The sequence below is a fragment of the Sinocyclocheilus anshuiensis genome, unplaced genomic scaffold (genome assembly GCF_001515605.1).
Source record: "Sinocyclocheilus anshuiensis isolate Anshui unplaced genomic scaffold, SAMN03320099.WGS_v1.1 scaffold623, whole genome shotgun sequence".
Taxonomy (NCBI): domain Eukaryota; kingdom Metazoa; phylum Chordata; class Actinopteri; order Cypriniformes; family Cyprinidae; genus Sinocyclocheilus; species Sinocyclocheilus anshuiensis.
This window is the reverse complement of record NW_015548226.1, coordinates 587,688-612,974: the sequence shown is the minus strand read 5'-3', so window position 1 is coordinate 612,974 and position 25,287 is coordinate 587,688. Positions and strand designations below refer to the sequence as shown.

Sequence of the window (25,287 nt, the reverse complement as noted above, 5' to 3'; positions counted from 1 at the left end):
CACACACACACACATATATACACACACACACACACATACATATATATATATTTTTTTTATTAATTTTTTTTAAGTAATAGTATATGAAAATAATATGCAATTGTTGTTTTTTTTAGTGCGGAACACCTTAGCAACAGCATATCAATGCCTGGCATCATGGTGGCATTGTTGCATTGGCAAGTCTCTCACATTCTCTTCACAAAAGTAAATGAAATCAGTTTCTACTTTTGTCACTGAAAGTTCTTCACAATCTGTTCAATTGCTCCGTGATCAGACCCAAAAGGCGCCTCCATTCCATGCAGCAAGACCCGCTGTGTGTTTCCCTCGCTCGGTGATTAAACCGAGCGCGTTCCCATGGAGATCCTCTGAGCTGTCACAGGCAAACCCCTAAATCTCCACCAGAAGCAAGAGTTTTTGTGTGTGGGTGACAATTCCTTTCAAATGAGCACAGTTTAAACGCTGATTTATGCGCCTCTGTAGTGCTTCACAAGGGTCAGTGCGGGAACACATTCAAATGGGGAAAACAACTTCACCCAACAGATGCCACATTTCTGACACAGGAGCAATAACTTTAATCCACACGTGATTGTGAAGATTTGAAGACACTTGCTCACTTTGAGAATTTTACACAATTAGGGCTTTGTGGCGTATCACACATCCCACTCTTGCGGATTGACTCCACAAGTGACATCTGGGCTTAATTAGTCCCTCCTGCACTATTTTCAGTAGGCGTTTCTCTTCACTAAACCACCAATCAGAGAGTCATCATCAGCCTGGCACTCCACCCCCCAATGCATTCACTCTGTCAAGGCTTCTTTTTTTTTTGTCTGTGAAGTATTCTCCGTCCTTTTTTCCCCCCCATTCCTGCTGCTCTGCCCCCTGAGCACCATCCAGACACACTGGTGTGTGACAAGAACAGCTATGCAGACAGTAAAGCAGCACTCAACCACATCCTGACGGTATCCTGGGCAGCCCAAACGCTCTTTCCACAACCTCCAGAAGTGGGGTACCTTCAGAGAGGAGACTTGAAGGACTCAGCTTTAGACAGAATCAAGGGATGTCACAGGAAGCCTCCAAATGAGAGATACTGAATCGAACGAGAGCTACAAAGGGATACAGCGAGTGACCGAAGAGTTGGCGAGAATCAGACAGACTTTGACTGCTCATCTCGACTCGTTCGACTCATTCTGAGAGAGGTGGATTTTTTTGCACGTTTTTGAGGGAATTGCAGGTGGCTTCTTGACTGGAGAACTTCACTGAACTCAGTTTAATTCTACACTGAAACAGAAGTTTAAAAAGGACAATTATGGCCAACTCTGGGTTTCAGCTTCTGGGCTATTTTCTCGCTCTGGGTGGATGGATTGGCATCATCTCCACTACGGTGCTGCCCCAATGGAAGCAGTCCTCGTATGCAGGGGACGCCATCATTATGGCCGTGGGCTTGTACGAAGGCCTGTGGATGTCCTGTGCATCTCAGAGCACAGGCCAGGTGCAGTGCAAGATCTTTGACTCCTTGCTCTCGCTGGATGGTAAGTACTAAACAAAGAAAAGGGATGGTTCACAGTTCTACCATCATTTACTCAAACTCATGTCATTGCAAACCTGTATGAGTACATACAATTGTATTGTAATGTACAAACAAAAATATTCTTCAAAAGTGTTCCACAGAAGAAGAAAGTCAGGCATATAGGTTTAGAATGACATAGGTATGTTAAATTTTGATGAAAATAAAGGTTCCAAAAGGGGGGGTTTCACAGCGATGCCACAGAAGAATCATTTGGGTTCCCAAAAGAACCGTTCTTAAAAGAACCACTTTTTCCTAGTGTGAAGAACATTTTAATAATCTAAAGAACCTTTTCCCACTATTGTGCAATGGCGAGGTTCCATGGATTTTAAAGGTTCTTCATGAAACCATAGATGCCAATAAAGAACCTTTATTTTTAAGAATATGATACATTTGTTCAAGTTTTATGTATAATACAAATCTAAAAAAAAACTTTATATGAAATAATAATTCAATCAAGATTCTTTGGCTAGAGTAGGTTGGTGGCAAAAAAGCGCAATCAACAGAGCTGCTGTGTGCACATGGATTTAATCAACTCGTTTAATCGATCAAATTAAAATATGTGCATTTTGACATATTATAATGAAAGTCTTATGTGACACTAACCTCACTGAGGCACTGACTCTACCAGACTGTTGAAATGCAGTGGAATGCAATTACATGGCGATTAAGCAACATTTAGCGCCACTGTCATTGTCAATTTTGTGGGGACTTGTAACGTCTAATCAGAATCAGTCACTTCTCATCTATTTCTGGGACCGTACCGGGAAGAAGACGTGTCTAAAAATCAATTATAAATGGTGGCTGATGATTGCGCGTTTAAAATTATTACATTTTTTTTTTCATGACAAATAGCATCATAGCCACATCTGTTTGTGATTTGTGGTTAAATATTACAACATTGCAGGCAGTGACACAATGTAACGGTTCTGAAGAGTTACGAGACACTTTCAAAATGAAAATGAAATATAAATGTGGCATGGTTCAGAGAAAACAGTTTGCCATCTTATATTCTGCATCATTGCTTTAATAACAGCGTATTGTTTTGAAGTGATGAATGGCAGTCGTGTTGAGAAGAAAAGGCCAGTGTTTAGGCAAACACCATAGATATGTTCAGAATGCACATCCCCACACAACACACAGGTCGCCTTTATCGTTGTTTAGAGGAGATTATATGCAAACATTTGACGACAACTAAGATGACTACATTTGTTGTTACAGATTTTGTCTGACTGACTGATAAAGTAAAGATTCCAAACGGAACCAAAAAGGTTCTTACATGATGTCATTGGAGAACTTTGTTCCACAAAGAGCATCTACTGCTGCTTTAAAGAACCCGGAAACCAATTTGTCGATCAGAAGAACCAAAGTATAACGCAACATCAAAAGCTGTTTTAATCTCCAAAAAAACATTTAGTAACCTCAAGAATCCTATGAAGCCCAGAATGGTTATTTATAAGGAGAATATTCTCTGCTGAACCTAAAATTCTACAAAGAACCATTTAAAAAAATCGTATTACTTTGAAGAGCGCCATTAATCGTAGTCATCATTGCTGTAGGCTTTGTTGAATTGCCAAAGCAAACACCACAGCAATGTTGTCTAATATACAGGCATTAATGCCACTTTGCTTCATCAAGGAACAACTTTCCACATAATATCTGACAGATTTATGCAGGAAACATTCATCCAAAGAACTTTCATGACCCCGGCTGCTACTTTTTGTCTAATTACTGTTAGGTTTTGTGGAATATCATTTGGCTTTCATAGCATCTCTATCACACACATCCGCCACTCATGCACAAAGACTGCACTCAGTACTGTAATGCTGGTGGTGGAATCTATAAGCCTCGGCCCACAAAGGGTGACGGGGCCATCTGATTCCACTGTCCCCCCTCCTCCCAGCCTTAGGTCATCTGGTTGGATAGTGACTGCAATGTTCTGGCTTCTGTATGTACAGACAGCCTCCCACAAACTTGCATTGTTTGCCCCTTTTCTGCAGAAGTTCTAGTGTCTTTTCCTGAATAACTGTTATTATGTGCTGACAACTAAACACAGTATTTAGGATAAAAAAAACATCTCTATGAAGCACACTTGAGCTACGGTAATTCAAAGTTATAAAACTTTGCACTGTAAACGTGCCCAGAGAAATACTGCATGCAATGCAAACAAAAATGATAGTGTTTTGTTGTGTCAATCTAAAAATTAAAATACGAAACCTGATCAAAAAAACAAGGAACAACTGAGCTGGGATTAAAATTTTGAAATAAATAATATCTATAAATAAATATCTAAAAAATATCTATCTATCTATCTATCTATCTATCTATCTATCACACATTTTATATACTTATATACTATAAGTATGTATATACTATATATACTGTATATATATATAACATGTTTTTAACATTATATATAGCCTATATTTAAACATTCATTATTGTATGTATACATATAAAATCGTAAAATAAAAATAAATACATTAAAAGAAAACTAAATTTAAAAATCACATACAAATTTGAAACAAAAAAGTGATATATATTCTATTGCTGTCAATGGTTTTAAGGAAACACATTAACAGACTCTCAACTTTCACTGTTGGTTCGTTTAAACCTATTAGTTAAGGTTGATTTTGAAAAGTAAGCACAGCCTTTTAGAAAGTATTAACTATAATGCAAGTAGACAACCAGAAAAAAATATGATAAGAAATGGAAACTAAATTTATGCAAATTATGGCTATCTGATAATAAATTGAACTAGACTTTCAAACTTTTGGTTCTATGTTCTAAATATTATATCTGCATGGGTAAGAACAATGTTTTAGAAATCCTCGTGGAGGGCGTCAAAAATAATTATGACATCATAAATAAGTGATTTGTGTGAGGAAGGCATTGAGAGATGTTTTCAATGACGTGTGTAGCAGCCCACAAGCTCAAACAATAGACAATGGCCAAGCCTCACATGCAGCTTCTCTTGAAGCATGTTCTCTGCCATTGTACGTGCGCTTGCCTTCCTTTCGTCCGTGCCAGGCGCTGCCAACGTTGGCACTGGACAAGGGATTGTGGGAGGACCCTCCACCCTTCACCCGGAGTCTAACTACCCTCATTCAAACATGACCTTGAGATCACGGTGTTACTCCACGAAACGCTCTCCTTACAAATCAAGAACTGAAGCAAAACAAGGATGAAAGACCATAAAATAAGACCTCTCTTATAAAGCACTAAAATCCCTCTTCAAAGGCAGCCTCTTCGCGCATAAATCAAACATCAAAAGTCGTGTGATAAACTCTCCTCAGTTCTTGACTTCTTTGAGATGCTGTTATACTTATTTTATGGCTTCGATTCATGTTTGATGCAACACTCTGAAAGCTTCTGCTGAAAATGGGCGGGCTACAAAAGTGATTCCCATTACATGTGGCATCTGAACTCTTCTTTTGAGGAGATGTGTATAACAATGCATGGACAGTTCAAAGGTGTTGGTGGTCTGCTGCTATTGTGTGATTCTGAGTTGAAGTTGAAGTCATTATCCATGCTGAACTGGTATGTTAGCATGTAGCTGACATACAAAAGGAGACACAGGCATTGAAAACAATCCCCCTTTGTAGGGAAGCCACAGTAATCCCTTCTGTGCGAAACATGTAAAAATGTCACTCCTACAGCATTATGCATGAACCGAACACCATGTGGGTTATTCATGGAATTTTAATGTAGTACAGCAGCTAAAAATCACTACCAAACAATACTCTAAATAGCCAGGAAAATGATGCTAAATGTTTATTCTGTAGGTTTTGGGGGAGTTTAATGGGTCCACAACATGTACAAATAAAATGTTCCTCTAAAATCAGAAGAAAAAATATAAGATTTACATTTTGCGTTGGTAAAAATTATTTTAAAAGCATTAAGAGTTTGGAAATATATGTTCTTTTTTTTTTATTATTTTATTTTTTGACTTTGGGGTGAAACAAGACCAGGACATGTTATTGACAGACAGGTTTGATAAAACAAGTTTTATATAGCCTAATAATTGTCAAGTGTCACATTTAGACAAATGCAAAAAAGGCGGAAAATAAGAAATTAAATACTTGAATGTTTATGCTTAAAAACAAGTGTTGAGAAAATCAGGCCAAAGGACAAAATAAAATGTAAAACAGATTATTCTATAAACTGATTTAAAGACATTTATTTGTTATAAAATATGAATATATTAATAATATATTATAAACACATATTTTTACTACAAAACAAAATACAGTTTCATAATATAATTTTCAGTGTGAGGATTCTGTCTACAGAACCTAACAATTAGTGTGTCAAATGTAGACTACATGCAGAAAAAACTACTGTAATTATGTTTATGCATAAAACAGGTGAAAATAAGGGATAATGGACACAAAAATAAATCAAATGCAAAACACAAATTCTTCTGTAAAGTAAGTTTTAAAGATGTATCTATATTATTTTATATATTAATATCTAATCTAATATCTTACACCCAATATCTAATCTTCTCTCCCTCTCTCTCTCTCTCTCTCTCTCTCTATATATATATATATATTACTGGTAAAAAAAAAAAAAAGACTAAATGGATTAAGTCTATGATTTGCATTGTGGGAATTTGTTTGTCAGAATTACTCAGAATTGAATGAATATCCCTCAAATCTGTTTTTTTTTTCTCCCAGTCCACATTCAGACGTGTCGAGCTCTGATGGTGATCTCAGTGCTGATGGGATTCATCGCTATCATTGTGAGTGTGGTTGGGATGAAATGCACAAAGGTGGGTGACAACAACCCATCCACCAAGAGCAAGATCGCCATCTCTGGTGGGAGTCTGTTCCTGATCTCAGGTGAGTCTCCAAACCCACGCTAAACACACTGCATTTATTATGTAGGTTTGGTGAGAGTATGTAAAAACATGACCATTTGTCTTTGTAATGCTCATATACACTGGATTGGTTTGAGATGATCATACCAGTAAGCTTACTAAGAAACTGCAGACTGTGAGCGACAACGTAAACAAAGTCATTACTACAATCTACATGAGCTAAGAATGAGTAAATTGCGTTATCTAGGTCAATGTCACACATACCTCAGAATTCAGTAAATCATTCAGCGTAAATTAGTTTTGGTAAATAAACTGACATTCCTCCATTAGCCTCCACATTCTTGAGGTCTGTTTTGGTCCTCAGTCGCTGTATCGCTTCTGACATGCAGAAGTAAACAGGAAGTGGCTAGTCTGGTCACATTAGCACATTCTGTAAAGCCTGAAAGTAAACAAACAGAGATATAGTCAAAGACAGTGCTAAGACTGTGATTTCTACCATGTCTAGGTGTGTGTACGCTGGTGGCTGTGTCATGGTACGCCACACAGGTCTCCAACCATTTCTTCGATCCGAATACACCAATTAACGCCAGGTAGGACCATTAATAGATTTTCATATATAACACATACACATTTTATATTAGTATTTAATAATAATTTTACAATTTATTATGTAAATGCATTCTGTAAATATACACATAATTGTTTTATATAATAGAATAAATAAAACATAATATTTATTTGTACACTTTAAAAATGAGTTTTTAAAGTTGTAAATAAAACAAAGAACAAATTATTGTAGTACCTTTTACCAAAAAAAATACAATTTCAGTATTTCTACTTAAAAATGTTTTTTTTTTTTTTTACAAAGTTATGTTTGAGTAGAAATATTGAAATTTCTACTAGTGCAGGGCAACAACTCCATTATGCCCTAAAATTCAAGATATTGGGGCAAAATATGTACGAGTATGAGTTTGTGTCTCATATTTGTATTATAAGCGATATCACACCAGCAGCGAGAGCGATATCAGACCAGTGCTGTTTTTGTCACGAAGAACACGAGTGCAAATGTTATACAACAGTTAAGTAAATAAGAAGTTATTATTGTACTGTATTTTAAACACAATATTCTGTGTTTTTGTTCAGTTTTGCCAATGAAAATATTACCTATAAAGCCACAGCAGAACTGTTGTGCGTCTCAGAGCAACACAGCAGTGTTTACTGTTTAGTTTCTGAATTAATCCGCGTTTCAAAGAGAGAGCTGTTTACTGAATTCCTGAATGAATCAGCCGTTTGAACGAATCGACTCATAAAGACATTTACTGCCACCTGCTGGTAGTTTTAGTTTTTTCTTTAGAGTATAATTTTGTTTATTAAAATAAATAATACATAAATAATAATAAAAAAAAAACTTTAAAGGGATAGTTCACCAAAAATAAATAAATAAATACATTCTGTCATCATTTACTCACCCTTATATTTCAAACCTGAATGACTCAATTTCTTTTGCACAACATAAAATAAGGTATTTTGAATAGCCTACTGTTGGTAACTAAGCTGTTTTGGTCACTAGTGACTTTCATTGCATGAACAACAAATACTGAGATGTTTCTCAAATGATCTTCTTTTATGCTCCATAATTTATGTTAGGCTGCTGTAGCTTAAAAATTTAACATGATAATAGCTTTAAATTATTTTGGGGGGTATTTTTACAGCCAAATTAATTTGCGATTAATTAGATGAATTAATCGCAGCACCCTGTAATTAATTAGATTAAAAATTTTAATCGACTGACAGCCCTAATATATATATATATATACATATATAGGATAAAGGTGCATTTCTTTGTTTTCTGTTGAACTTAGGGTGAGATGTTATCTGAACATAAAAATAACCTGATTACATTATCTTGTGATTGTTAAATGAAGGCGTGGCCTCTCTGTCTTTCAGGTATGAGTTTGGCCCCGCCCTCTTTGTAGGGTGGGCGGCTGCCATCCTGATGATGTTGGGCGGCTCGTTCCTCTGCTGCTCCTGCGTTAACGAGGACAGTAGAGGACAGCAGTTATACCGGCAATCTCAACCCTCTACAGCCAGGGAGTACGTGTAAATACAACAAAATAAAAAGCACTGCAGAAAAGGAGAAACTGTAAATGTAAAGAGCAGCGGGTACAAGAGACAGAGCTCTTCCCACCATGAGCACACCTTCTCACTCGCACTGACCGTTTTATCCAGGTTCAAAACACACAAACTAAACTATTACATGGACAAATATTTACATTGTCTAGGCCTACGGTCAAGGAGGTTTGTGTACTTTTTTATCAGAGATACTGTATAAGCATGTATTTGGCTATAATTTCATTTTCATGAAGAATGTGGAAATTCTGTACTTTATTGACATGTACAGTTTTCCCAACATACCTAAATAAGCTTTTTAATTAAGGCAATCCTATTTTCACCAAAAAAGAGACTTTACAAACCAATTTGAAGCTGAAATCCCTAAGAAGTTATAATTTACACTGGACTCTTTTTTGTATTAATTTTACATGGGTTTCATAGAAAACTTCCAGGTACAATTAATGACTTTTAAAATATCATCTGGGAACAAAGTCTAACTGATTTAAAAGAGTTCACAGTCTTTATTTTGCCTTTCAACAAACTAAAAGGCAAATAAAGTCAAAAGAGAACGGATTCAATGTGGGATACAGAGGCTATGTTCGGACTAGCATACTACTCTTATGATTTATGCAGTATATAACATGTATACTGTGAAAAATGTGCATAGAATACATTGATTACCTACTACATTTGGCATAATGCACAGCATAAAAGACAGCACATTGCACAGAATACAGTATTCCACAATGCAACAATGAAGTCATGTGACAATGTATAATGCATTCTGTTTTGCATTATATTGTATATTAATAGTAGGCATTATACAGTATACACTGTGCAATATTCAGTAAGTAGTATTTCAATCCGAATGTAGCCTGTAGATAGAAACGTGTCATGGCTGTTCTGATTGGCTGGTCTGTTCTGCATGGTGGGAGCTCTGTTTGCCAGCTATGCGTGTTCCTGACAGCCACGGTCACACTGACACCACATTGAAGAGACCAGGAGTTACGACACTTCCACCGTCCGCTGAAGTACAGGGAATTCCACTAGAACCATAGAGGACATTATTTTAAACCATTGAGTTCCAGCACTCCAGTGTGGGAACTGAGAATTGGCTGACTTGAGTCAAAAACTTCCAGCGCAAGATGTAAACATGCTATTTAGACAAAGCACTTTCGAGGGAAAGTCCGACACTGGTTTTAGACCAAAGTATGTGTCAGAAAAGAGTTTAGAATTCACTGAGAATGAATTGCACCACTGATAATTCTGTTTACTTGGACTTAGTTCAATAAAAGAAATCAGGCAAAACACCCACAAAATTAGTGCTGATCACAATTTGCATCCTATTCACAAAAATGTGCCCTGACAATGGCTCAATGTGAGCAGAATATCCAGACCATAAATAAATAATATCTATTAGCTCAATGTAACATTAGCCAAATAATGCAGCAGTCTGTGAATCCAGTGCATTCCATAATTAACCTCATTTACATAGAAAGGAATGCGTGTTTGCCCAAAAAATGAATGACATATTTATGAAACACAACCACACCAAACTGTAGGTAAACTGTACGTGATTACATTGTGAAACCATTCTTATATTGCTGGTTTTAATTAAATGCAATGATTTGCATAAAAATGGATTTACACAGACGTTTGTTCTGCATGTTTCGTCATCCTAAAATAAAAAAGGCCCAATGACAAGTTAAACATGCATGGCGCAGCACTTTACCAGCACATGTCCACCTTATTTTACAACATCAAAATAACCTATTTTCTTTAAATGTGTGAGACTTCCGATTCCGACCAACTGTTATTGGTAAATAATCAAAAAATATGAAAGTACAGCAAACTGTGAAACTCTTTGTGCTATAAGCTGGTGCCTTTATGGTTATGATAATGAAGTTTTGCACCAGTTTGCAATCAGCATAACACTGTTTTTGTACAGGTAAAATAACTAGAATTGAATGACAATTAAAAGCTTTGGCACTATTGTATTGTTTATAATCATTCCAATGAAGCCGTTTTGAACGGAAACCTCACAAATTCAAGTAACAAATGGCCTGATCTTATGTTAAAAATAAGTTGGACTAGTATGCAAAGAGGTGCTGGAATAACATGTGCAACCATTTAGTGAATTTGTTCCCACATCCTTTTAGATTCAGATTATCTGTAATCTGTAATGTGAAAATCGTTTTGAACTGGTGGACAGTAAAAGTTTTGTCTCCTGTCTCCAAAAACAATGAGGCGTTAGTTTTTGGACCTGGTGAAAAGTTAACTCTCCTTTACTAACAGAAACTTCACAACCACCTCTGAAGCATGCAAATGTCATGTAACTCAAAACTCATCCTTCTCTCGGAGATCTGAAGTTGTTGGCATATCAAACAAGCTGTCTATGCACTTTCCATCATCCATTTTTCCTAACAATTCCATGCTAACAAACAGCAAATGTCTATGTGGTGCCACATAACGTATTAACACCCAATGAACCGAGAGGCTCTCGTCAGTTGTCTCTGTCCCAGGTTCCTCTAATGCTGTTCTTCTCTGACTGTCTTCTTCTCTTCTCTAATTCAGGGATGAGTTGTTGAGTGAGACTAGTTTCCCTGACTGACCAACCCTCCCTGCCTTTATTCGAGGACTGTCCGAGCTCCACTCTCTGTATCTGTGTCCCTCACTCCCACCTAGAATCCAAATTTGGACGCTTGTCTGTATGACTGGACAAATGTCCCTTCTACACCCTACATACTTCAAATCTGTGTGCCTTTTTTTCAACATCTGATCAATAAACGTGTTTGAAAAATCGTCACCCCGTATCTGTTGTGTGTGTGGCCCCCAAAACCCCTCTTTGTTTGTGACCCCATAAAAACCGCCTTTGTAAATATGTATTATTGTAGCATGTATGTGAAAACACCCTACAAAGCATGGACTGTTGCATTGCAATACATCTGAAACGGTGGATCTGATTTCCGTTTTCTTTGTAACTCAAACATGTTTTGTTTTTCTTTTAAATTGCAGAGGAAATGTTAAAAGTTCTCCAGCAGAGAAAGGGGAGCAGTACTTGTAGTTTGGGAGAGGGCGACTTCGTGGGTCACAAGCTGTTAGATTTTGGCAACAGACAAGACACTCTTTCGGTAAAAAAAGCAAAGAACTCCAGTAGAACCTAATTCTAGATTTAGATCCCTGTAATACAGACAATGCAGAGGTTCATAAAGCCAAGCAATGCATTTCCAAACAACATGACTTTACTGTAGTATAAAACAAATGTCAGAAATTTGATAAGGAGTGAGCCACAACAGCATTATCGCAAAGTGTGCGACAAATATGTCATTTTTTTTGTTACAGTTGGAGTTATACTTGCCGAAAAACTATATCACTCATCTGGAGAGCATTGATTCAGGGTACATTATAATGCATTTAAATAATGATGCAAATCTTCGATATGTGCGGTGTAATATACTTTGAACTATAACTGTGTTTTGACTCACAAATGTCTTTTAGTTTGCTAATAGTTTCTATTCTTATATGAGATGGATCTTTTACCCATGGTAAAATCAATTGTTGATTTTTTTCTTGTTCATAAAATGTATGGTACTTAAACTTTGAGGGGTTTGTCACGTTTGATTTTGCTTCAAAAGAGACCCACATGCGACACAGATACAATTAAATCTCTCTAGTGCACTTATGATTTGTCTTGGTGAATCGTATTCAACCTGCATTGAAAGGCACTATTTATCACAAATAATGTCTTTGAAGTGGTCGCAGAGTCTGTAAATTGTCATTAGAAATTTTTTTAGTTCATGTTCCACCAATTATGTTATCTAATATTCAAGTATGTATAATCTCATATGATGTATCAAGCGTTCTGTTCATCTGTTTTAAAATAAAATAAACTATACAAAGATATATTTTTGTGTGTGTTAGTTGGGGAAAGTGCTGTTTGTCTGTTGTCACATGACTTGTGATATTCCATGACAAAATGATATTTTGACCAGGACTGTTAATGTAGAACCGTGAACAAAAAATGAAAAGATTTGAATACACTTTTTTATCTGTTCACAAACATTGATAAAAACAGAAGTACAAAGCCAAAGAATTTTATATTAGTCAACAACAATATGGTGAGCTAAATGATTCTAAACTAAACAAGCTAAATGAAGTCTGGGAAGAAAAAGGCAACACAAGCAGTTCAAACGCACCTGGATCCATTATTATTACCATTCATCTAAATGGCAGATGTTTGGATGGCACCGGATTCTTTGGACCTGGATGTTGCTATTTTTGCTTTGCTTTACTTTGCCATGTGACTAATCACTTCATATTAGAATTTCTCAAATAACATGCTCTCATGCTTGGTGGTTCGAAAAACGCATTATTTACATTATTACAATACCTTTCTCCCCAGCCTGGCACAAACGGTTCGATTAGTTCTGGGTTTGATGAAGGCCCGCCTTCCGAAAAAACAAAATGTGTTGTGATTGGTTAGCTGTCCCAGTGCGTTGTGATTGGCGAACAGCTTAGATGGTGTTTCAGTACTGCCACGCCCCTTGCCAAAGCAGCAAGTTCCATCTGCTCCGGTATAGTTAAGGATGGCGTCAATATTGCCATATCAGTTTGAGCCGGATTCAGACCCAGAGAATATTGAACAAGAGGATGGCGCAGAACCTTTACATGCATGGATACTGCAAGGCATATTAGAGTGGTAACGTTATTGTTTTTTTTTTGGCTAAATCACGTTTTAGATAGGATGTCAACAACCGCTTAAAAATAACTGCATTTACTATGTACAGATAAGTACATATGTATTATTTTTATTGTTATTTAGTTCTAACATTATAACATGAATTGCAGTGAAACTGTTATACAGTTGAATTTATTTATACCATAGTCCAGTGTTTCCCACAGACTTGCACTCTATTTGTGGCGGCATATATATGCAAATTCATTCTCTGCCAGAGGAGGCGCTGTTGGAGTGGTAGAGATCGAGGTTTCCCCGGTAAGACTGTACACAAAGCAGCGCTCCGCTCACAAACACTGCTTTATCAGATAGTATGCAAGAAGAAATTAAAAAAACATCCAATTTTCTGAAGACAGTCGGTTTCCTTCAGAAATAGTGATATAAAAACACCCGTACTCAATGTATAGGAAACACTGTAGTCTCATAATTGAAGTGTAAATTCGGCAGATTACATCATTGTCCAGTATTGTACTGTCAGCAATTTATTATAAAAACTTTTCATAATTGTAACATACATATTTACATAAATAATGATTAAGGTGCATGTGTTGTCTCGACGCTACAGCAGCACTTCTACAGCAGGCTTGTCATTGCGGCGGCCGGCAGGCTCATCTTCGGTGCGAAACATGCGGCAGTTTCCATGCCGCGGGGAAAACAAGGAAAACAAAAAAACATTCAAAATAGCAATAAAACGGGGAGAAGGGGCGACGCTTACTATTTTGTCAGGTCTGCTGTTCTGTCACGGTCACTCGGGGAGGAAGGAACAAGGAGACGCAGAAGAACACTTCAACTAGAAATTAATTCAAATAAACAAAGGGATACAAAACACTGGAACTTCAGGGATGACATTTAACAGCAGACGGGAAACATTGGGAAACACAGGGGCTGTGTCCGAAATCGCCCCCTATACCCTTAAAATAGGGCACTATTTGAGGGAACAGCCATTTTTAGTGGTGTCCGAAACCATAGTGGACGTTGTCGAGTGCACTCATTCAATCCCACAATGCACTGCAAAAACGAGTGTACAACTGGTGCACGCTCAACGGCTAGAGAATGCCCATAATGCACCGTGAGAGTCACGCGCCGAATGAATTCCCGCATCTCGCCAGAAGATGGCGCCCGCAGCTGAATAATCAATCCGTTCATTTTTACAAAGCGCTCATCCATGGCGTACAGCATAATGTACAACACGGGTATAAATTCATTGTAAATTGATTATTAAATTATTTGATTAGGGTTTATACATAATTTCCGTGACAGAGTTCAATATAAATCCTTTAATCTTACTACTGGAGCTGCTAGTTTGCTAGTTTCAAATGATTAATAAACAGCAAGCACAAACTATGCAAAAGCGCCATTCCTTCCGGTGCACTCAGTGTCCGAATTCACTACTCGTTTTCATTCACTCCTTCTAGTGAACTGAATTAGTGACCTAATGTAGGGAATAGTGAATGAGGGTATAGGGGGTGATTTCGGACACAGCCAAGGTATAAATGCACAGAAACTAAAGGGACACACCTGGGAACAATATGAACTAAAGGGGGAACACCTGGACTCAAATTGGAAATAATCAGGGAGCAGGAACAGGAAGAATACCAAATAAGGGCAAGGAAGGCACATGGGGCGCAAAACACACACACACACACACACACACACACACACACACACACACACACACGCGCGACAGAAACAGAGTCTGACAATAATTAATTTTAAATTAGATTTTTATTAATTGTAAAATAATGCAAATGCCAATAAATAATGTAAAAACAAACAAATAAATAACTACTATAAATATCTACTATAATAAAATGGAAACTTACACACACACACACACATACATATAAATATATATAAAATGACATACAGTATAGATATTATGAATTTTTTTATTAATTATACACACACTATAAAAATTACATTTAAGTATAGATATTATAGATAGTAGATAGATATATACATTGTTATTAATAATAATGTATTCTACACTATAAAAATTATATGCAGTATAATATTATAATGTATATACTAGACTTTAAGTCCATCCATGAAATATAAGCCTGTGGGTTATTTTAAACCTGCAAAAATTTTAAGTCCAAACTATCAGAAGGATTTAAAAATAATTACATTACAAACACTCATTAAAATTTTTATGCATGTTTCATATTGAAAATTTTAGACATGTCTTGAGTGGTTAGTGCTTGCATCATTTTCCAATCTCGTCTTCAAAAGTTGTTGTACTTTCTTCATTATCATATTAATAAAAGGCCAAAACGAAAAAAGTCAAACTCGCTGACTTCACTTCATCAATTAAATGAGGCATGTAAAACCAGGTTAACAATTAGACTAGCTCAAACGGAGTCTAGCCAGATGATAAATCAGACCTGAGGATGAATGTCTGTGTACGTCTCACCCCCATCTCAGTACCTCACCATGATTCAGACCTGTTTTTTACACCTGGATGATCTTTTCCTCATGAATGCTGTGCTTGACCGAGCGTCTGGACCCCTGATGGCACTCAATTTGAGCAAAAGATATACTGTCTGTTTTGTTTGGACTGACTTGGCCTGGTTTCAAAGTCATTAATGTAATCTTTCTGACTGTTGTTTGGATGAGGGGTGAAACAGGTTTATGCTTTTGCCAGTCTCATTTATGATAGTGTCATGTTAGAGTCATGCGGTTGTTTATCAGTAAAGCAACATTACATATAATCGGATTCTGCCTTCAAGTTATGGCAATACTTTTTTAATGAGATGAAGCACAAATTAACACAATGGAAGTTAATTGTCGTTATAATGGTGAATGTAGATGTTTTATTTTGTATGCATTTTCATGCCGATGAAGAGTAGTGATAAAGCTACACTGAGGTAATTCTACATAGTGGCACCCCTACTATATAACCATTACTCTGTGTTTTGTTGCATTAGTGCTAAAAGAATGTAAACAGAAAGAAAACATTTGAAATTGTCCAATGTGTCCACTTCATTTTGACCAAAATTACTTAAATGACATCATAATTTTGCCTTTCAAACTCATTAGAGTACACCAAAGAGTTATGTGTTTGTTTCTGACTTTGCAAAGTTTCGATTTCCAAACAAGCTCATGTTTAAAGGAACAGTTCACCAAAATATGAAAATTTGCTGTAAATGCACTCACCCGCATGCAGGAAATCCAAGATGTAGTTTGTTGAGTTTGTTTCTTCATCAGAACAGATTTGGAGAAATGTAGCATTACATCACTTGCTCACTAATGGATCCTCTGCAGTGAATGGGTGCCGTCAGAATAAGAATAAGAAAAAGAATAAGAGTCCAAACAGCTGATAAAAAAAAATCACAATAATTCACAAGTAATCCATCAATTAATGTCTTGTGAAGCGAAAAGCTGCATGTTTGTTAGAAACAATTTCATCGAGACATTTTTAACTACTTCAACCTCGTCTATTGCTTTCTCCAGTGAATATTACCGTACTTTAACTACTTTTACTTGAATATTACTTTCTAACTATCTTTTCTTCTATTAGACTATTAAACTAGACCATTCATGTTTCATCTATTAATAATTTCTTGATATTAGGAAAATCTAGCTGACATATAATGGGTGTCTGATCAACATGTGAAACACCTGAAGTAGGTAATCATGGTCTTTGGGTTTGTTCCTGTAATATGTGTACAGCATGTTGCCAAAGCATCATGACTATTTCTATATATATTATATATATATATATATATATATATGTGTGTGTGTGTGTAGAAATAACTAACTAAGGGGTTTCTTAAGAGGTCTGTTGCAGCTGGGTCCAACACTGGTCACCTCCTCTGAACAGTTCAGTAATGTCATTTCAGTAAACTTTCTCTGCCAAGGCAGGATATAGAAAACACTTATGTTAATAAGTGTAGCGCTGCACCCTAGTGGTCATTAACAGATTACATAGTTTTGTTGTGAATTATTTTTGAAGGTGAAAAATGCATAGTGGCATGTTAGATTTTACTGATTAGAATTATGTTTTTGAAAGTATGAATTATGCATCAAATGAATTTGGATTTTAAATTTGATTATTTTTTAACTAATTTCTTGATGAACTTGACTAAGGTTAATCATCCTAATTTAAGTTCAGGTAGTGGCTCTCATCTGGTTTTGCATTGCACATCAAATGGTGAGCCAACCCAACACAGTACCAAAATACAAAACATAAAATAACATTAAAATATCACTGTGAACTGCAAAGGCCCAGCAACATGCAAAATTACTAATATGACACAGGCTGAAAAGGGAAAATTAACAATGAATCTTTTCTCGCTGAACCCATTTTTATGGGTTTTATTTATGTTTTTAGCATTTTATTTTTCAGTTGTAAGTCGCTTTGGATGAAAGCATCTGCTAAATGACTAAATGTAAATGTTATTGTGTTTATACATTTTTTTTTGTAATCAGTATGTACTGCTTTAGCATTTTATTTTTCAGTTGTAAGTCGCTTTGGATGAAAGCATCTGCTAAATGACTAAATGTTATTGTGTTTATACATTTTTTTTTGTAATCAGTATGTACTGTATATGGAAAGTGTTCATGTTGACATCTTTTTTTAGACATGTTGACTTTTTTTAGATTAATAGATTTGCACCAAACTACTAAACTTTAATGGAAGCAAAACCTTTGATTTCAATAAAAAATATATTGGATTTTCTCCTCCTTTTTAAGTTCATTTATTTTGCTGTCCTTCTAAATACGCTTGATTATAGTTACATAGTTATAGTTTTATTATTAACATTCAGCATTGTTTTTTTCTTTGCAGACTGTAACCCTGTCAGCGTTAGTTTAATACCACTGAGATACTGTTAGGTTTTATTTATATATCAGTATTTTATTACATTGAGACTTACAAAATTGTTTTTATGGTCATAGTTTCAGTTTTAGTTAACTATGAACCCTATCAGCAATTTTTAAGTCACAACCTACTAGTTTAGAGCTGAAAATGCTCTGCCTGACCAAAAGCCCTTGCAGACACCCATAAGCAATTAATTGGATGAAACCAGTCCATTTACTCTGAGATGTGTCAGTCAACAGATTTTAAACAGACCATTTAAGATCAGTGAATCAAGGTGTTGTGTATTCACTTCACTTACTCCATCAGTAAACAAAAAGCCTTATCAAAATCAAATGATAACCAGTGGTCCATAATCCATTTTGTATGTTTGACATTCAAGTGTTTTCTTGTTTCTTGAAAATGGATCTCAAAATTACGGCAGCAGTGGGGAGTCTGACTTGAAAGTATAGTGTTTGCTGCAAAGACATTAACCATGCTTGAACTCTGCTCGGTTTTTTCCCCCCGCTTTTCCTTTGGTTTGTGTTGTTGCCAATCCATCAGAGAGAATACCCCCTCCTGTTAAGAGTAATGACTGAATGAGTTTTTGGCTTTTCTGTCGCCTACAGCCAGTCAGCAGCGTTACGCAGCTTCATTACGCCAGTGTGCTGTGGGGCTCAACTTTCAGCGTCACATTCCAGGAGAAAGATTTCCACCCAATGAATGAATTAATTCCTGCTAGCATTCCATTATGTGACTAATAGATGACATTAGCCACATTAGTGACATTAGTAACATTAAAGGGGTTGGTTGATTGCAATTTAATTTTTTTTAACGTTAGTTAGTGTGTAATGTTGCTGTTTGAGCATAAACAATATCTGCAAAATTACGAAGCTGAAAGTTCAATGCAAACGGAGATATCTTCTTCTGGCAGTTTAATGCCTACAAAAACGGCTGGTAGGGACTACAACAAATTACTTCTCGGGTTCGTGACGTAACAAACCCAGATAAATCCCGCCCTCGGGAAAAGGCAGCAAAGGGGGAGAGGCCATGCTGCGCTGCTTTAGAGAAGAGAAAGAGAAAACTAGAGGTGCACGTAAAAATCTATTCATATATGAATTGCAATTCTGTCTTCTAACGATTCTAATGGATTCACAAGTTTCAAAATCAATGTTCTAAACAGCGGTTCTTAATACTGTTCCTACAGTCCCCCTGCTCTGCACACGCTCTGCATCTATCTCTCTCTCTCTCTCTCTCTCTCTCTCTCATTCAGCTCAGCTCCAACAATGAACTGTTCCAATTATACACTTTTCACATAGCTATGAGAAGCGTTAAACATGGATGCGCATTCAGTTGCCGTACTGTATTAACGCTTTAATCAGGATAAAACCGTATATTTAAAGCTAGCACAAGGAGTAGCATTTACAGCGGTGTGGAATAAAGGTAAATTATGTGAAAAATAATGTGTTTTAAAAAAAAAAAGAAGCATTAACACATGTTAGACTGCACCCCATAAACACAATCAAGCCTAGAAAAAACCAGTGAACCACCCCTTTAATTAGAGGCGTTTAATATGCAATTATCATTTTTCCCATACAAAGAGGGGGTAGTTGTTATTATGTTCGTTCATATTAAATACCACATTGATAAATGTAAATATATTTCAACTCTCTTAATCATTTAGCTTAATAAATAAAATCTCAGCACTTGGTAACACACCTTTTCCCTTTAATCGTTTCATATTGCATTGTTGCATTAGAGCTGGAAATCCTATTAATATTAACATGATTCCAATAATACATTTTTTTAAGCCTCATGAAATTAGATTTACTCTGCAGGACACCGGCCCTCCAGGACCGAATTTGGGCACCCCTGTTATAGAGTCACTAAAACTAGTGCTCTTCGAATCACAATTTGGTCACACTTTATTTTGAGGTCCAAATCTCACTATTGACTACGAATGTTTGCCTTAAAGGGGTCATATGACGTTGCTAAAAAGAACATTATGTTGTGTATTTGGTGTAATGCAATGTGTTTATGCGGTTTAAGGTAAAAAAAAAAAAAACACATTATTTTCCACATACTGTACATTATTGTTTCTCCTCTATGCCCCGCCTTTCTGAAATGCGTCGATTTTTACAAAGCTCATCGGTCTGAAAAGCGAGGTGTGCTCTGATTGGCCAGCTATCCAGTGCATTGTGATTGGCCGAATACCTCAAGCGTGTGACGGAAATGTTACGCCCCATAACATACTTTGATGCCGTCTCCCAGCAGGTCGAGATTCCTCTTCTCGTGCACATCCCATCATCGGTTCTCTTTTAGCAGTTCAGTCAATATACTGTTAGGAGTAACTGAATAACTCGGGATATTGGTTTATTTCGCATCAGAGGGAGTGTCAGGCATGTTTATAAACCGAATAACTTAAGTAATTTGTGGATTAGTGCGTACTGGAAACGCGAACAGTTTCAAACGATTCAGTTCGATTTTGTGGCTACAGAGATGCTGCTATCAATAATAAAAATAATAGTAATATCAGTGTATATATACAGTAGTAAAATGTAACACACACATTAATACAGGATCCTAACGTTATTCATCCTCCTCTAGATGGTGCTATGAACCCAGACACGTCGGCGTTTGGCTTTCCATTGTATTTGGGACTTTTTGACAACAGGTACAAAACAGCGATTGTAGTTATCTCGACCATGGTTGATCACGCTGTTTTTATTCGCGCGAGTGACACGAAAAACATGCCGCGAGTAATCTAGAGCGAGTGGCGCGATGCGCATATTCGCTTCGCATCTGGTGTGAATGCACCATAAGTATTGATAGTTGTGTAAATACTGTCATACTAACAGCTGTCTAATTTTTGGTTGATTGTAATCTATTACATACCTTTCTATCAAAGTTATCTAACATTATCAAGCTGAATTTGTTCTGACGCCGGTTAACTCTGAGTTCTTGTTATATTTTATTACCATTTTCTAAACTATAGCGAATAAACTGTGATAATGTGAGAAATGTTGAAGGTGTCTGAATAAATTTTGGTTTGACTATCTATTTGATAAATGAAGTTAACCAACTAACATTATACATACTCTTTTGGTTTCTGTACCCAATATTTAAAACATTTACAAATGCAATAAAAATATTGGTATCGGTACTCGGTATCGGCAAGTACCAAAAATAAAAGTATCGGTATCGGGCGAGTACTGGAAAAAGTGGTATCGGTGCATTCCTAATTTCCAGCCTTTGCCACTCTGGAAAAACAAAATAAACAATGACAAGAAAAGAAGGCTCATTTTAAGATAAACATGATGGGGAGGGTGCTAGACCTTACATACTACTCCGCGCAATGACTCGGTGTTTAGACTGATGCTCTAATTCAGTGTTTGGCAACACTAAACAGGACACTGTTGAGAAACGTTGAAGACCCACTTCCTCGAAACGGTTACGGGAAATCTGATATAAGGCAACAAGTGACCCCCATTAAGGGGAGGAGTGTATGTGTTAATCTACACATAGTGACAGACACATTCGTGTCTGGTGTGAACGCACCATACTACTGTCTTTTTACGCGTTGCGTTGCGTTGCATCGCGCCATGTAAACATAAAACCATGTCTGCATTTGTGATCGGAGAAATGACAAACAACATGCGCTACTCTACACTGGCTCAAAACTCGCGTTTGAATAAGCAGTGGCAAATTATTTAAATATAAAAAAAACTTACTTACAGGCTGTGAGTCAGAAGCGCTAGACTGTCCTTGCAAAGTTGGAACTAGAGACCTGCACTCCCGCGGGAGTACCGCGGGACCCACCGCAACAGGGTGCGGCGTGGGACAACTTTTGATGGGCGAGTGCGTGTGCGGGCGGGAAGAGACTCGTGTGTGTGCAAGATGCGGGAGAATAAAATGATTCGCGGGACTCCCGCAAAATAGAAATTATCTAAATATAATGTGTCTAAAACATATAAATTGTTATTTATCTGTTGTACAAAAGCAAAAAGAACAACTAATATTAACATTAAAATGATTGATATGCGCAAGCTAGGCATAGTTTCTATTTATAACACGTGTTTAAAGGGTAGCGCAATGTAGCCAATCACAGACTCGGCTGTTTTTTTTTTCTAGAACACAATGGCCAATCAGAGGTGATTAAGTTAGCATCTACTCACCGCAGTGCTGAAATTGCCTGCTCACGAATCCTCTCATTTTAACACATGAAGTGTTCTTTGCAACTTTACAGATCTTCTTTATGCACCAAGAGCTTGTAACACTCCAAAGAGAAAGGAAAAATTGAAATGGCATAATATGACCCCTTTAATAATTTTGTTTACATGGATATATAAGTACTTTTTACACGTTACAGATTTTATTGCCAAATTTATATTCTCAAATTTTAGTGAAGATGCCATTTGTGGCGCATTCACAAAATTGCATTTCCTAATTTCCACTGTATGACCATTGCAAAAAATAAAATAAAATAAATACAAATAAAAAAATCATATGACCCCTTTAATAAACTCCTAATTTTCTGCTTATTAATACTAAGGTAGTTGTTACATTTATGTATGAGGTAGGATTAAGGGATCTAAAATATAGTCATGCAGAATAAAGCATTAATATGTGCTTTAGAAGTACTAATAAACAGCCAGTATACTAGTAATATGCATGCTAATAAGCAACTAGTTAATAGTGAGAATTTGTCTTTAAAATAAACTGTTACCCAAAATTTGTACTTTCTATTCCACTTACTTACTTACTTATTTGCTGCATCTTTGACTTAAATACATATTGCTTTTTTACAGTTCAACATATGCCGTCATTTTAAGATAAAGTTATCTTTTTCGGAAGTGGATATAATAACTCACTCACTTTGACTTTTTTAGCACATGTGTGTTTGTATATGTATCTGTGTGTGTGTGTGTGTGTATATGTTATTATTATTAATGCATGTATATTTTTATTTTAACGCACATTTATTTTACATGTATATTTTTTCATATATATGTGTATATATATGAAAAAAATTATACATGTATAACAAATGTACGCTATAAAATAAAAATATACATACATTAATAATAATGTATGTTTCACTCTTGTGAGTTTGTTACATGTATATAAAATGTCTGTGTGTCTGCATGTAAATAATGGCCGATTTTAATTTATAAATGTGTGTTATTGGAGTAATTACATTATATCTTGATAAACCTAGTTAAAAATAAATGTACTAAAATGTATTTGAAATACATTTATTTCATGCTAAGTATACTACAAATATATTTACATATTTATGTACTTAATAAAAATACCCTTAATTGTACTTTTGGTATACTAAACTGGTATACTTAAAGTCTGCTAAATTGAAACAACTAATTTTGTACTTAATGCACTTTAATTGTGCGGAAGTAGTGCTGAAGTCCAACTAAAGATAAACTGAAGTATATTTGATTGTGCTAAAGTGGAACTATTGCAAGTATACTTTAGGTACACTTTAAATATCTTGCATTTAAAGACTGATATTATTCAAAGATCATACAATCCTCATCAATAGTGACATTAAAACACATTTTAGGTTTAATATTAAGAAATGGGCATTGTGCACAAGTAGTACTCCAAATAAAGTTTAATTATAATTTGATATCAGTAAGTCTCGAGCGATAGGTCAGTAAATATGTTAATAGATTTGAACTATACTTAGTATGAAATAAATGTATATTAAATATATTACTTTTTTACTAGGGAAAACATGCTGATAAAACATAATATCTTAAAAGTTTGATTGAATGCAGTTTCTCAGATGAAGTCTCTAGAATTGGCCTCTGAGGGGCAGCATTTTCCTCCATCTACACCATCCTTTCACCACAACCAGCTGATTACAGACTGACAGAAAGAAACACTTGAATTCTGTCTCTGGAAAATGACAGTAGTCATTTTTAATGTTGGCTTCAGAGAGTCTGCACAGTCTGCAGAGGTGAACCTTTAAAATGCCCCATTTCCCAAAGCTGAGAACACAAGGAGGACGCTGCAGGTCACAGGCATTTTACTGCAGGAGTCAGTCTGACAGACTGCAGATGCTCATTTTGACAAATGACTTGAGATGAGTGTTTAATTAAGCATTCCATTACTCTGCTCTCATAAAGCAGACAATGCTTATGAAATATGGGCTATAGATGATGCAGAGATGTTTCAATATTGCTGTCTGTTATCAAAAAGATGAAAGAACAAGGAATAGATGGGAGAAAGTTATTTATTACTATCTGATGGTTCTTTAAAATTATGTTTTCCAAGCTCACAATGGTCTAATGTGTAGATCTCAGAACACATTACTGATTAAACCTTTTAGAAAGGTGAACTCTATCAGGCTATTTTCCCCTTATATTTATGGTTTGTGATCTGAACAAATTCCTAACCCCAAATAGTAAACTTTAGGAAGTATCTCAACTTGCATTGTTAGTGCTACAGACATGAATGATACCTCAAATCATAAGGCTAGCAACCACCCAAGCATCCTAGCAAACTCATCACAACTTGAAAACAAATAAGAACACCCGAGTAACTGCATAGCAACTGCGTAGCAAACTCCCATGGGAAAGTAACTCTTCAGAAAATGTATCTTATTTAGTTGAATTGTTTTTATCGCTCTGTTCCAAAAGTTTGTGAGTTACATTATTTTGCTGTATTAATGTATATAGCATAATATATAAATGCTATATTAATCCATCATTTTTGCTATATCAGTGGCAGCTATATTAAGGCCATCCCATAATGCACTTTGATAAAACAAGAGTAATGTTGAATGCTTAACATGACAGACAGACAGACAGACAGATAGACAGATAGACAGATAGATAGATAGACAGATAGATAGACAGATAGATAGATAGATAGATGGTGTATTTTTCATAAATTTGATTTGAATGTAGTTCAAACTAAGTCAGCAGAACCAACAGAAAATCCTTTAACAATCAATGCTGTGTGTCTGACTTCACACACTCACCCACTCAAAACAGAACATCTTTACTCTAAACGGAAGGTGCTGGAAATCCTATTAGAGCTGCCGTCCTCAGATCTCAGCGAGACGTGTCTGAGTTCAGCGCTGATGGCGTGTCTGTGACACCCACATGACCCCGACTTTGCATCATTAACATTGTGCTTGGACAACTGTATGTGTGAAATGCTAAAAAATTAGACCCCACGGCATCCACAAACATCCCGATACCCGGAGTTTAAAGCCTGCGGGTCTCGTTTCG

The 25,287-nt window shown here is 36.1% G+C and overlaps 1 protein-coding gene across 3 annotated transcripts; it reads left to right on the top strand.

Annotated features, from left to right (window-relative positions):
• Positions 1-848: 848 nt before the first annotated feature.
• cldn19 (claudin 19) lies at positions 849-12,383 on the top strand. Of its 3 annotated transcripts, none has more exons than XM_016441425.1 (5): positions 849-1,529; positions 6,244-6,408; positions 6,892-6,976; positions 8,334-8,480; positions 11,514-12,383. In XM_016441425.1, exons 1-5 carry the CDS (start codon positions 1,307-1,309, stop codon positions 11,560-11,562), a joined length of 669 nt encoding a protein of 222 aa, XP_016296911.1. In that variant the 5' UTR covers positions 849-1,306; the 3' UTR covers positions 11,563-12,383. The 3 variants fall into 3 exon arrangements, with proteins under 3 accessions (XP_016296911.1, XP_016296912.1, XP_016296913.1); XM_016441426.1 differs by having other exon boundaries at positions 11,073-12,383; XM_016441427.1 differs by lacking the exon at positions 11,514-12,383 and having other exon boundaries at positions 8,334-8,490.
• Positions 12,384-25,287: the final 12,904 nt, after the last annotated feature.

Coding starts and splice junctions, on each gene's coding strand:
- cldn19 (XM_016441425.1), top strand. CDS start 1,307: ATGGCCAACTCTGGGTTTCAGCTTCTGGGCTATTTTCTCGCTCTGGGT. Junction 6,409..6,891: donor GAGTCTGTTCCTGATCTCAG/GTGAGTCTCCAA, acceptor TACCATGTCTAG/GTGTGTGTACGCTGGTGGCT. Junction 8,481..11,513: donor CAACCCTCTACAGCCAGGGA/GTACGTGTAAAT, acceptor TTTAAATTGCAG/AGGAAATGTTAAAAGTTCTC.